We start from the raw sequence: 13,638 nt of genomic DNA, 5'->3' as shown, positions 1-13,638 counted from the left end.
TCTCTAGCACCGTGCTGCCTGCAGACACTGGCACTGTTCTAGATTCTGTGTTGTGAGACATCCTGGGGGGCAACAGAATGAGGCTGTAGACACTGCCAGTGTCACACATGAAACTGGCTTACTGGTGGGCGAAAATACACTAAAATTTCATGTATGAAATGACTGCAGAGATCAACCAAAATGGGGAATTACTCATTGCTGTATTTGTAATTTCTGTCATGCTTGATGCTTAGTGTTTGAGGGAGGAATGAGTCATTCACCAATTTGGCGTCCCTAGAAATCCAGACCAGCAGCTATGAAACCTACCAGCATGGCCCAAAAGCATGGTATGACCTTACAAGTGCATGTATTACAGCAATTCTGAAACAGTGGTATATTCAAAAGCTACAACAACCTAACAGTTAGAATTCCAGGGTCAGGAAACACGTTTAACTCTGTAGAGGAGTAGATCTTACCTGTTACAATAAAACTGACATTTCTTTCAGATTTTCCCACTTTGTTGGATGCCACACAGCTGTAGATTCCTGAGGATTTGGCTTCAGCTACAACAAGAGTGCTAGCAGTCTGCAAAAGAAAGAAGAGGTTTAGTTCTCCTTGGCTCAAGAACTCAGTTAAAGCTTGCCTTCTCTTTTTCCTAAGTCACCATTAGCTGTCCCATGATCCACTCTTTCCATTCGTTCAGTGATGGGCACCTCTGGGGCTATTTAAAGGAGATGTTGCCATACACAGTTTTGCAAAGGATAGAAGAATAACAGGAAACAAGCTCCTTGGGTGACCTTCATTTCATCAAAACCATCATGACCAAAAAATCTTCGAACATGTCTTTCAGATTGATTTATCTCTCGCTGATGATGTAATGGTAAGCTACAAGACATGAAGCACGACAGAATGTGTTCCACACAAGGAGATAAGCAGACTGTAGGAGAGCCAGACTGCAAAGGGAATAGGTGAAGCATGCCTCAGACATTTGGATAATCCTGGGGGAAAAAAGTAGCTCAATTTAGCACTAAACTTGTTGGATTTCTTTCATTTTCCCACATATGTGTCAGGTGAGACAGAGCAGCAGCAAAAGAGATGTTTACTCATCTTCTTTTGTACTACTTTCCTAGACTTAATATTTCTATTATATAATAATATGTCAGTTTTTGTTATGTTATATTCTATCACCATCTCCAGAGGTCCAGCACACTAATTTTCTCAGAGCCATATGACTTGAAAGATAAGACCTTGAAAGACCAGGGACCAAAACCACCTAATGTGCCCTTAGAAACATAAAAACCACTGTAATAAAAAGAGTTATACTTTTAGGGTGATAGGAAGCCATGGTCTAGTGGCTTGGGCACTAAGCAGAAGAGGAAAGTTATGCAGAAACAAATGACATGTCATTCTGTTATGGAGCTGAGACATGAGGCATGGACATGGACTACATCAGTGTAATGTGCTTCTAGTTACTACTTGGTAGCTTAATCTTCTTTCTTTCTCTTGCCATTTTTCGTGTTCTGTAAAGCATGGATTGGCTGGAGTTACGGGCAGAGCTGGGTCGGTGACGAACGGAAATTGTGGGGCTTCAGAATTCCGCTGTTTGGAATTGTTTGGCTTCTCTAAAAATCCTAAAAATAAGTTCTGTGCAATTAATACATTCTTTTAAGTCTGCCTGATTACTGGAGTTCAGAGACAAACACAGGAGGGTGAGGCAGTAATAAATAAGGACCAGTTATCTACATTTTTACATAAACACTGACTGAACATTTGCACTGCTTTTGTCTCCTGCTGGGAGAAAGCATAGCTATCCCCAAACTCCTTTTGAGCCCCTAAATGAAATAGATCTTCTGGTTTCTCAAAATCATTCTTCACTAGAGAAAGTCTATTACTTTTCCTACTACTCAAGCAAACACTGTTGAGGCAAATAATTTGGTTTTGACTTATTTGTTTTAGAAGACTTCACTATGGTAAATTCACTACAAGTAATGCTACCAGCACCTCTACCCTGTGAAATTGTCTCAGTGGCCAACTACCTGTCTGCTAACATACTACATAATATTTCTGGCTATAATTTTTATAAACTACCTTTTTGGATCTTCTGTGAGATGAAAGAGGATCCGTAATACCAGATAGCTAATTACAGCCCTTAGGGAAAAATCATCCTGTTTTGCTAAATTCAGTAGGCTGACCTCTACACATTTCTAATTATAAAGGATGCGCCCAGCCCTGTCCATATTTTGTCATTCTCTTTGAATTTCTTCCAGGTTCTAAACATAATTTTTTTAAGTGTGGACACAGAGTACAGCACCAGGATTCCTGCATCTCTTTTTTTCAACACTAACTCAGACCAGAAGGAAGTCCCACAATGTCTACCACAGAAGGCTAATGTGGGTGTTAAAAACTGCTTCTGCCATGCCAGACTTTCCACCAAAAAACAGCCTTTTTCTGCTAGCTGGTATTACCTCACAGCAACTTTGCCCAGAAAGCAGCTGTGACCTTATATGCACAGAGCATTCATGAGCCTGAAAAACATGTGCTGACTATTCCTCCCACAACTACTCCATAGGCTTGAAAAGTTTTTGGAAGTATCAGACTGCATTTTGTCCTTCTATCATTAGGTCTTACTTTTTAATGGAAAATTGTGCATACTTTCTTGAGTGTTACTGCTTCAGCCCACCATGATGTGATCACTACTTTTGTCACAGTGAGGGTGGTGCATAGAGTTAGGCTAAAGGAGTATGACTGCAGTGACTTACAGATGATGCCTTTTCTTGTGAATTAAATTGCCTGAGAGAACATTCATTGGCATTGAAACCCAGCGATTTAAACTGCCAGCTTTACCCCCCAGCAGTGTTTTGGTTTTGACCAACTTACACTGTCCCAAATACTTCTTTAGCATGGGCCAAGGCTCATTCCAACAGGCAACTCCCATGCAACCAGTGGCTCTTTGGAAGGCAAGGGAATCAAATGCTGTGAACACAGGAGGCCTTAGCACTAGAGAGCACATGCTGATATGTTTACTCTACTAAGGCAGAGAAAGCCACAGTGTCTAGGAGGAAGCAGGACTGACTTTGCAACAGAACAGAATATTTTAGAGACAACATGTCTCTGTATAAATCTTTTAGTTTATAAATTAGTCGCAAGGATAAGATAACATCTCTTTAAATAGTTTGTGAGCCCTCCAGTGGTGCAGTCTGTGTTTTTCATTGTGGATGCCAGCCAAAACCCACCAGAGAAGCAGTGTGTACAGAACTAAGCCTGGCATATTGTTTATGGAGAAACTATGGCTGTTTGGGATCAGTTTGTGCAGCATGGTCCCTCTGTACAGCTATTACTGCAAAAGAAGCAAAAGTTTTCACAATCTTGTATCATCTGCCATCACAACAGGGTGTTTCAGTCCATGGATTTCCAACTACATTATATACAGAAAGTTCAAATTGAGTTGGCATGATCAGACAGAACAGGCAAATCCCTCCTGGCATGCTCAATATCTTCAGCATCATCTCTCCACAAACTCCATTTACCACCAAAGTTTTGGCCCTTTATGCCTTTTTTTTACTCCCACCATCTCAGCTGAAGTACCATGTTACAGGCTCATCTCAAAGCCAGGGGCTCGGGAAGTAAGTCACATACTTCTGCTGCTTCGCTGGGCAAATAAAAAAGGCATAAGGCAGAAATCCTAAGAGACGGAAGAGGAATTCACAGATTTGTTTCTGGTGGAAACTGATGAGGAAAAGACTGGGGAGGCAAAGAGAATGCAAAGCAGCTGACAAGATCATTGCTGTTGGAGCCACGGTGGGCTGGTCTTTCCCCTGGAGGGTTTGCTCAAATTTCTCTCTTCTCAAAGTAGCTGAGATAGAGGATTCCCAGTGCTCCAGCTGATGGCAGAGAAGGAAAATAAGTTTTCAGAAAATGTTTGGCAACCTGGCTCTTATGTGACTCCCAGAAGCCCTCTTAAGACACTGACATGAACTTGCTCCGTTCAGACCAGACAGAGATTGCTGCCCTGACTTCTTCAAACAGCCCATGTATTTAAAAAGCAAAATACTGCCCCTTCAACATAGAGCAGGTTAGTGCAAGTCTGTCAGTTATTGCCAATTCTCTTCTAGTTATGCCTTTAAGAAGAACTATTGAAAACTATTAAACTATTAATTAACTATTTAGAAGAATTATGGAAGAACTATTTTTAAAAAAGGAAATAAATGAAAATATACTCTCTTAATGCCCTTGGAATTATCTTTGTCTAAAGGAATATAATTTAGGAAGATCCATTTCTAAATATTGGTAGGGCACTGCTGGACTGTTCTGCTCTTGACAAAGACATACAATCTGCGTGCCTCACATGTTGGCAAGGAGCATCAGTGTAAAACATCTGGTCAACATGTTTCACCTTCAGGACCACCATGGGAGAAACACCAAAATATCCTCAATGGGAGGACATGAGTACACACAGGAGGGCACCCACTTTCCCCCTGGGGTCAGACAGAAAAATCTCTATGAGTTGCTGCTGTATATCAAGCAGAGCTGTGTTTTCCCTCTCATCCTGTGCTGTCCTGCAGCTCAGCAGCAGCAAGCCCCAAGTTCTGCTGGTTTTAATCTCACCAAGGGCTTGGCTCTTCTGGTACCTCCCAAAGATTCACTTAAAAGTGTTGACAGCAATTCTAGTAGCACTCGGGAAGGCTCCAGGAGAAGTTACAATGTGCTGAAGAGAGGAAAGTGGGGCTCCCACTGCTATCTTTAGCCTGGGTTCTGAGGAAGATCATACTGTCCTTATGTTCATCTGTCTGCCAGCCTGTCCATCTGTCTGCCAGTATCCTCTCCCCCCCCACATGCTCAGTAATTTCTGAATCCATTGTCCAGTTTCATCCAAGATTTATTGACAACTCAAAGCTCATGAGATCTCACACATTTAATGAAAACCAGCTGTTTGGTGGAGGAGAAAGATCAAAATGCTGCTGTAGTGAGCTAAACAGCTTTCTCTTCCTCTTTGGGTTCCAGATGGCCAATCTGCACAGATGTAACTGGCCAGGCAGCTGGCATGTGTCAGGACTGAGAACAGACACAGCACACGCTTCTCCATCTCATCAGTAATATGGGAACTCGGAAGAGAGTTCCCACAATTCCATGTTTAGAAGGTGCAGGAGAGATGGAACCCTTTTACTTTGCATAATTACACTAATCAGTCATGTCCAGGAAGGAGTTACACTTCTGACTATTTAGCACTCCACTTTGGAGGATTACATTTTTTAATACTCCCACCAGTCAGCCTGACCCATCTTTGCCAGCCAACCAGAGATACACGAGGGTGAGTCTAAATTTTGTCTTCCAGAATCATGTTACAGGGCCATTACTTTCCATTTTCCATGAAGTCAAGTGGCTTTGTCATTCACAAGTGCTGGAACCACTAAAAACCTGTGTCAGTCAGGCAGTGGAGAACAAAGTCATATGTATATATACACACACACAGACACACACACACATACATGCATGGTAAGCTCCAATTCCATACATGCATGGTAAACTCCAATGCACTGCTACCCTTTATACACCATACCACAGGAGGCATACCCTGTGACACAGACCCAGCTCTTGTGGTACCTGCTATTGGTCAGCAGTACTCCCAACATATGCTAGCAGCAGAGGCATGAGGCAGTCAGGGACATTCTGTTCCACCTCAGTAGGTTAGTTCCCAAAAACAAGTGGGTTTTGTCTCACTCCCTCCAACTTTTCCCTGTAATCAACTGCCCTATTGTCTACTGTCTCCTTCCCTTGAATTTATAGTCCTTACTTCTTGGCCCACACTTTTTGCTTTCCCTCATCTGAATTTGCCTTCTTAGTGGTCTTCTGCACATGCTGCACACCCAGGATCCTGGCTGACTTCCCCTACAGAACCCTGTCCCTTGCACCCCTGTGGCAGGGGTACCAAGTGCCTTCAAAGCTGTTGATAAGCCAGTGTGAGCCTGCACACCCAGAACAGAGCACACCAAATGCATGCACCACTCCCAATTGTACTCAGGGGCACAATGAACTCACCGGCTCTCTGTACCTTATTATTGCAGGTCATTCACTGACCGGCATTCTAATGAACACTGACCATGCACAGAGTAATAACAACCAGTGCTAGTCCTCAGTCAGACACAGCAGTCAGCTTTAGTGGGGAACACTGAGAAGTGATGGTGTTGGTCGGCTGAATGACAGCAGAGTGTCTGTGACCTGTTTACACGACAGGCCTAAGAATAGCGCAACTGTGTAGGAAGTCTCTGAGATGTCCAACAAAATGAGAACCAAAACATTGGGTGGGGGAATCAAATCACTTCAAGAGCTGTCTTATGATTAAGTACTATGGCTTATGTTACGAAGTTCTTCCATTGTACCGCTCGAGTTTCTCAATGTCTGCTCAGAGAGGCTTTAGCGGAAATGTTACTAAAACACTGTTGTCACGGTTTCTCTGTCACCAAAGAATAATGCAGTGCAGGCTTCCTGCACTACTTTAACTGCACAGGCACAGGGCTTGAGGTTTTGCTAACTTTAAAATATACTTGTGGCTACCTTGATAACCACAGACAAACAAACAACCTACCACAGCGAAGAGCCAAACTAGAAGCACTTAGATGTTGCACATATAAGAAACATGTGAAACTGGCACAATGTCTTCAGGAAGGTGAAAACAGCTACCTTCATCGCTAAAGAAACCTGTTGATCATTCCTTGTTCATCTCTTCCCTTGCTTACAATAATCTCATCCTGTGACCACACACATTTCTCCTTTCATGCTAACCCAAATGTGAAAATTTCTGAGTTCTTCATTCATTTCCTACCTCTTTGTCTCCTACATCTCTGTTGTTTCCATTGAGCTGTGAGATTGTTTTTACCACTCTTGCTGTGTTGGGATGTGGAAGTGGGGTAGACACTGTTTATTTAGCAGGGCACCACCGCTGTGGAAGTGCCTCAGAGAGCTGTTCACAGCTGCTTGCAGGAATAGAACTGCTCACAGTAGCAGTCCATCAGAGACAGACACTCGCGATGACGTGCTGCGTTCAGTGAGCTCAGTGCTATTAGCACTCTGACAATGTCGCTGCAGATGGGCAAGGGCTCTGTCTGAGCTGTCTCTTTGAGTTTGCTCAGGGACGCTGAGGGTGAGTCCTGGGCTGTGAAGAGTGAAAAGCCATACACTCCCATGGATTTAAAAGAACAATCCTGGATGCTCTAGAGCAGCTGTGTGTGCACTAATCGTGCAGCTCTCAGCTTGGCCAGGAGCCTGGGCTTAGAGAACGTTTTTTACTTAAAAAAGCACTCCAGCTGCGCTCGAAAAGCTATGGAAAAGCAGCAGAAATAGAGGAACTTTAGAAAAGCTGTGAAAAAGCGGAGTACAGAGATTGTTTCACTAACCTCCCCCTCCCTATAGGGACCAGGAGGAGTAAAGCAAAGCAAGGCAGACCTTTTTTAGTTGAACTAAAGAGCAAAAAGACAAGGAATACCAGGGAGAATGAGTTTCTCTGCAAATCCTTCTGTGCAAGGACCATTTCTTGCTTCACTTCTGGGCTCATTTTTAAAAAGGGCTGCTTGCCAGAGACTTGTAGTTCTACCGCAAGGACCCATTATTAGCATCTTCCTCCAGGGAGGAATTTATTTGCTGTTGACTGGAAGTTGCTTTGATATTTTAGCCACTCCTCTTCTGCTGTCTCCAAAATGCATGGTACACCAGGAGAATGAGATCTGGTCATTAGACAGCCCTTCTGCACCCTGTGAACGGGCAGGACTGCACCCAGAGCACGGCTATAGGACTGCTGGAAAAGAATTGATTTTTATCATCTTGTTCATCATTCCCCCTGTGGAATAGACTGTGTCTTCCTGTGCCTGAAATTATTTCCCTTTCCTCCTTCAAATCCCTCCTTATGTTTCATTTTTCATGTGCTTTCCTATGATAGAGTACCCTAGGAAACTCTTTGCTCCCATCTTTGCCTTGATCTTTAAGCACGTAGAGCTGGACAGCTAAATAGAGCAAATGCCTCCCTGGGATCCAGCCTGTTCCCACGCACTGGAATGGTGCCATGGACACCTGTGATACTTTCTAAATAATAAAACAGCCGGAGAAAATGCAGTCCCAGATCTGATTCTTGGCTGCACGTAAAACCCTATTTATTCTGCGGTGTGTGAAAGGGCCTTGACATGAGAGTAACTACAGTTTATACCCATTTTCATATGCAGGAAACTGAAGGCAGCCATCAAGGAAAAGAGACCTTTAACCCCAGTGCCCTTAGAATTACAAAAGGCATTTTGGTGTCGTTAAAAATGGAAGACCTAGAGTAAGATAGGCTCTAAAATTTATAATCTCTTTAGCTATTACAGCCACAAACAAAACTAGCCTGTGAAAACAGACTGTGACAGCGTTATGACACCTGAGCTGCTCTGCAGCACAGGCTATCCAACCACACCAAATCCGTCTCATGTCTATCCCAGGGAAGTGCAATTGATCTAGGGTATCCTTGATTTGAGGTTTTAACTGATGGACAAGCCTCCTTAACCCTTGCCAAGTCAATCTCATGGGCTTTCTCTTCCATATTAGACACCAATAGACTACAGACCCACACACACATCCTTCAGAATCACCTGCATGTCCCCATGACCTGTAAAGGGATGCTTGGCTTGGACTAACACCTAAATTTAGATGGCTAACACTGCTGGGATAAATCCTGTCTTGCTGCCTCTGACTGAGACATCTCTTAAACTTTGCTTCCATAATCTGGATTCTTTTGGCTCTTTAGAATTTATTCCAAAAAAGACATGACCATCTAATCAGCTAGGACCACATCTGTGAATAAGCTGACTAATGAGTGTAAATAGTTTAATTCTCACAGGGAAAAAAACCACGAAATTTTGCAATTGCCCAAAATAAAGGAAAGATGGCCTGGAACCATGCCCCATGCTTCTGAGGTACTCCAAGATCCTTAAGACCATGAATAAGAGAGCAGATATAGAGAATCCCACTGATACATTCTCTTGGCATGTCACTTACCTTTGTATGACGGCCACCAGAAAAAACATACTCTCAGCAGATAAATACCAAGTAAGAAACTTATCTGCAGGTATGCAGGTCCTCAAATCCAAACATTATAAAAATGCTGGCTTCTTCTCTGTTACCTTGATAGCATCTTACAGTGTCTTTTCAACACATGCTGTCACACAGAAAGGTTATCTGCTCCTAGGAATCATACCTTATTTTTGCCCTCTATTACAGCTGTTCTCTCAGTGATGCTCTGGATCCTGTTTCCTACGTGGCTGCCAGCTTTCAGGGTGAAAGATCCTTCTGTATAAAAGCAAAATCCATGCCTAAGGATGAGAAAAATTGAAATGTTATTGATTTGGTGATAGAAATTGGATAGAAATTCAGCACATAAGACAAAACAATTGATTTGAAAAGAGTGATCAGTCAGGAAAACTACAGGTGCTGTGACGACCAGGAAAGTGTAATTGCTCTTCATTAAATCTTGAGGTTTGGAGTCTGATAATTGGATTTGCTTCCACATCCACTCCTTGAATATTAGCTCTCTGGAGTAAGTGTTCACATTTAAGCCACTGCAAACTGTGAGGTCAGAATTTACAGTCAGAGCCTAAATATAGAGCTGTACAAGACCAACATCCCATTTCCAATGCTCCTGTTTTCAGACATGGCCAAAACATGAGTTCATACTATTTTTAGCCTTTAACTCAAGACAAATTATATTTGTTTCAAGATGCATTCCATAATGCATCAGATGCTCTTTTACTCTGTGCAGATTCTTTCTTCTTTAACAAAAGATTATGCCAGCTTTCATTTCTCAATTTTTTTTTTTAGTTCGGTTTACAAAACAGCAAGATATTAATAGTGAGGCTCAATGACTACAAGACACAGTAAAAAAAAGCATAGTCCTGCAAATGAACAAAATGAAGTTAAACAGAATCATACCCAAATGAAAAAAGGATTTAAATGATAACTTAACTGGAAGAAAATCAAATACATCTTAATGAATGGAAGTCTCAGAGATAAAATGTTTTTGCCTTATGCAACAAATTGGCTTGTAATCAGAACATTCAGGTGTGGTCATGGTAGAGATAATTTGTTTCTTAGAGTCTGATTTGGTACACATGGATAAACACATTGGAATGTTTCTTAAGTGCTGCCTGATCCTGTTCTTCTGTGAGAATATCTAGTTCAGTTTTTCATCCAGAATTTAATTGTTGCTTGTTCAACTCCAGCATCACTGGCAGAGATTAACCCTTCAGCTTGATGAAGTTCATTCAAATACATGATGTTCCTTGGATTTGAAAGATAATGTCTGCAGTATCTGCAATCAAACAGTTCTGACTTGTATAACAGTTGTTTGGAGAAATGAACTTTAAAGCCCAGTGACTGAAAAACAGAGTATGATGCAATCCTGACCAAAGAATGAAGCTCATTTCCCTTCAGTCAAACTGTGCAGTTTGCTTTGCACAGTAAACTTTGTGTTGTTTAGAGTACCAATGGTACACCAACTTTGCATGCCTGTTTTTAATTGTGCAGCTTTGCGTCAAACTGGCCAATGACTTAGCAGATACTACAGCTTAAAGAAATAATGACATGGAAACTAACTTGGGCTGCCCAAATTTCACAATGTGCACTGAGAGGATCAGTGTGTTGAAAAGACAAAAAAAAAAAAAAAGCCAGGAGAAGGCAATGGCAATTCATGCATGGGGAAAGGACAAGGAGCAAGAGCCTGGCAGGAAAACCCTATCTACACAACCACGTCTTTCAGACTCTGGTTTAAAAGCCAACTTCTAATACATTATTTTTGATGCCAGGGTGGATGAAAGACAGGTGCATTAATAAGGGCACCTGTTGTACTCAGATGGGAAAAAATGGTTAAAATTATTCAGGAAGGTAGATGCCATTTACTTTGCACATTTAAAACTTTAGGAAGTCTGGTTCTGTAACAAGAATAAAACACAGAAGGCATGATAATTTGGCTAAGCTGGTAAGATTTTCATGCCATAGAAGATATCAAAAGTCAATTTGTGATGCCAGACACACAAACAAGCAGTATCAAAAGCACATTCATGACTGGATGCAATCTGAACAGGAAAACAGACACCAAAATCCCAAATTCATCCCAAAATCACCAAATTCATGCATATTAAAAGGTGCCTCCTAATTTATTTTTTTCCTATCCCCACAGAATGCATTTATGTTTCTTTGTTACAGTGCTGAAATTTTGTACTCTTTGCCATAGGAGTCCTTACACATATTTTGCCAAAGGACACAAAAAAGGTATAATGCATATTGAGAAGCTGCTTGTGCGCCTCTGAAAAGCATCTCCAATTTCCTTTCTTACAGCTCTGGAGCCTCCAGACTCAGTTGCTATTATTATACTCTTCCTCACAATTCCTTAAAAAGACTGCATATATTTAGTTTGCCATGTCTTAGGGATGAGGACAGTGCTATGTCTTTGTTGATGCTTAGCACAATGAGATGCTGATTACTCATTAATACCAGAATGCAAACCACCATCAAAACTACAATAACATCACAATAACAAGAAAAACACATGCAAAGGGCTAGATTAGCCCTGGAGGCACATATGTGAACTCTACTGACGTCACATTCCATTCTATATCCAAACTGGCGATTACCGCGCTAATGCAATTAGAGTAGGAAATCAAATACTCTTCATAGCTGTTGTCCAGGGTTTTAATAAAAAAGGAGTCACAATCAAGCTGAGAATGCTGCATCCAACAGCACACAGCTGGAGGTGTGAGTGCTGTTGTACACACACATCATCTCCACCGACTGCTGGATCAGCAAACGTTTACGGATCAGTTGCAGCGCGGCTGCCAGGCAGAGTCCAGGACAAGACTCAGACTCGTCCCTTTGGATGCAGAACCAGATGCTTCCTCTCATCAGCTGCCAAATCCCTTCACTTTAACCTCAAATACACTAAAATAGCTCAGGGACAGCACACGAGCTGTGTCCACTGTCCTGAGCTGGCTACTCAGGTTAATACTCCAAGTCATCCCACCCCTTACTGCTGCCAGGGGTGCCATGTGAAAGATGCTGTCTAAGCCAACAGCATCAGGTAGAGCTGGAGGAATGAAAAATGAGTCAAATTCCTGCCTCTTGACTTGACCTCAGCTTCTAACAACTGGCATTTTGTAACAGAAAGAGAAAAGGTTCTGCTGAACTTAGATGCAATCATCAAACCAAATGTTTGTGTTAAGCACAGATGCTTGGAAAGAAAGAGAGAAAAATGAAAACACAAAAATCCATGCTGGCTGGAACCAAAATAGGCAATCATCTTCCTGTTAACTCAATTGATGTTTCATAGAGTGTGTCCTCACATAACATCAGCTGCATATTTTTCTGGTATCAAGGAAATTACCAATTTCTTCAAACTACCCACTCAGTAAAATAACAAGGGCATTGCATTTTTAGCAGGAACTGTCTGTGTTTGCAGGGAAATCCCACTGCATTTTAGGTATTCGAATCTTAACTCCAGATAACTCCAGAGTACATGAATTCCTGAAATGTTTTGCCGTGGGATGAGCCTCGGTGCTTTGCATCTTCAGGAAATCTTACAGCAGGGTTACTGCCGGGTTAGTGAACGAGCACAGAGCATGCACAGGGATGGACAAACAAGCTGATATCCGCCAGCACATTTCTATGCATTTCTTTCACCTGTGTCCCTGCAGACCCTTTCATGTTTCTCCTTTGTGGGTGCAACTCTGTGTATGTAGAGATCCCAGGTAAGAAATACTAACAGAGGTGTGTGTAAACCTAAGTTTATGGAAGTTACACAACCTCAAAGTGAGGTACTCAGACTCTGCTGCCTGAGTGGAGCGCTGGTAGAAGCAGAGCACTCAGGTTAATCACACCCTAAGTAGTTTTTCCCATATGCCTGCATGCGTGCTGACATGCACATTTGCAGGTGTGCACCCGCACAGGCACGCATCGGCCTTTGTGTCAAGAGCCCGAGAAAAAGGCTATTCTTTTGTAAAAACAGGAGCCACCAATTCTCTGCAAGGTTTTCAGAGAAGCCCAGCACAGGGGGAAAGAGGGGTGAGAGTGGTTCTGCCTGCGGCAGGGTGAGTTCTGCCGTCAGACCAGCTCATCACCCAGAGCTTTGGGAATTTACACGGATTTGGAGAGGCTGGGGGGGTTTATGCAACCAGAAATAAGCCCAGCTTTATAAAGGGTCTGTGATGTGTGGAGCTGGCACCCGCGGGGGCCCTGGAGAAATGGCTGGGGGGAGGGGAGCCAGCCTGCTACTCGAGAATACATCAAGCCCTTGAGGAAGCAGAGTGTGCCATGTTTGAAGATGCAAAGATAATCACAGTGCTGGGAACCGTCTTGTGTAGCGGAGGAAGCCAAACAACAAGAGGAAAGCAGCATATGCTCGTGATTTCGCACAGGAAGCTAGCAGCACCTCCTGCCAAAGCGAGATAAGAAAACTCCCATGGCCTATTCTGGACAGGGCTGTGGTGATCAGCCTTCGCTTCACACTGTCCTCACTCCCTCCACGGCCTGTTCCCTTTCCTAATGAGTTTCAGAGCCCTCACTTCTATTAGCATGCAGCATGCCAAGCACAATAGCATGGGGTATTTATAACTATCAACAGGGAAAAGTTTCCAGGGTAAGAGTGTACTT

General features: G+C 42.6%; 1 protein-coding gene across 2 annotated transcripts in view; it reads right to left on the bottom strand.

Annotated features, from left to right (window-relative positions):
• FLT1 (fms related receptor tyrosine kinase 1) overlaps window positions 1-13,638 on the bottom strand; it is a 108,583-nt gene that overhangs the window by 47,667 nt on the left and 47,278 nt on the right. For both annotated transcript variants that reach the window (XM_084226226.1, XM_084226225.1), the window contains 2 exons: window positions 9,197-9,311; window positions 456-564 (listed from right to left, as the gene is read on the bottom strand). In XM_084226226.1, the coding sequence (XP_084082352.1) occupies window positions 456-564; window positions 9,197-9,311 (224 nt within the window). The remainder of the gene's footprint in view (window positions 1-455; window positions 565-9,196; window positions 9,312-13,638) is intronic.

This window comes from Fringilla coelebs, assembly GCF_963513975.1.
Source record: "Fringilla coelebs genome assembly, chromosome: 2".
NCBI lineage: Eukaryota > Metazoa > Chordata > Aves > Passeriformes > Fringillidae > Fringilla > Fringilla coelebs.
This window is presented reverse-complemented; position numbering and strand designations above follow the sequence as displayed.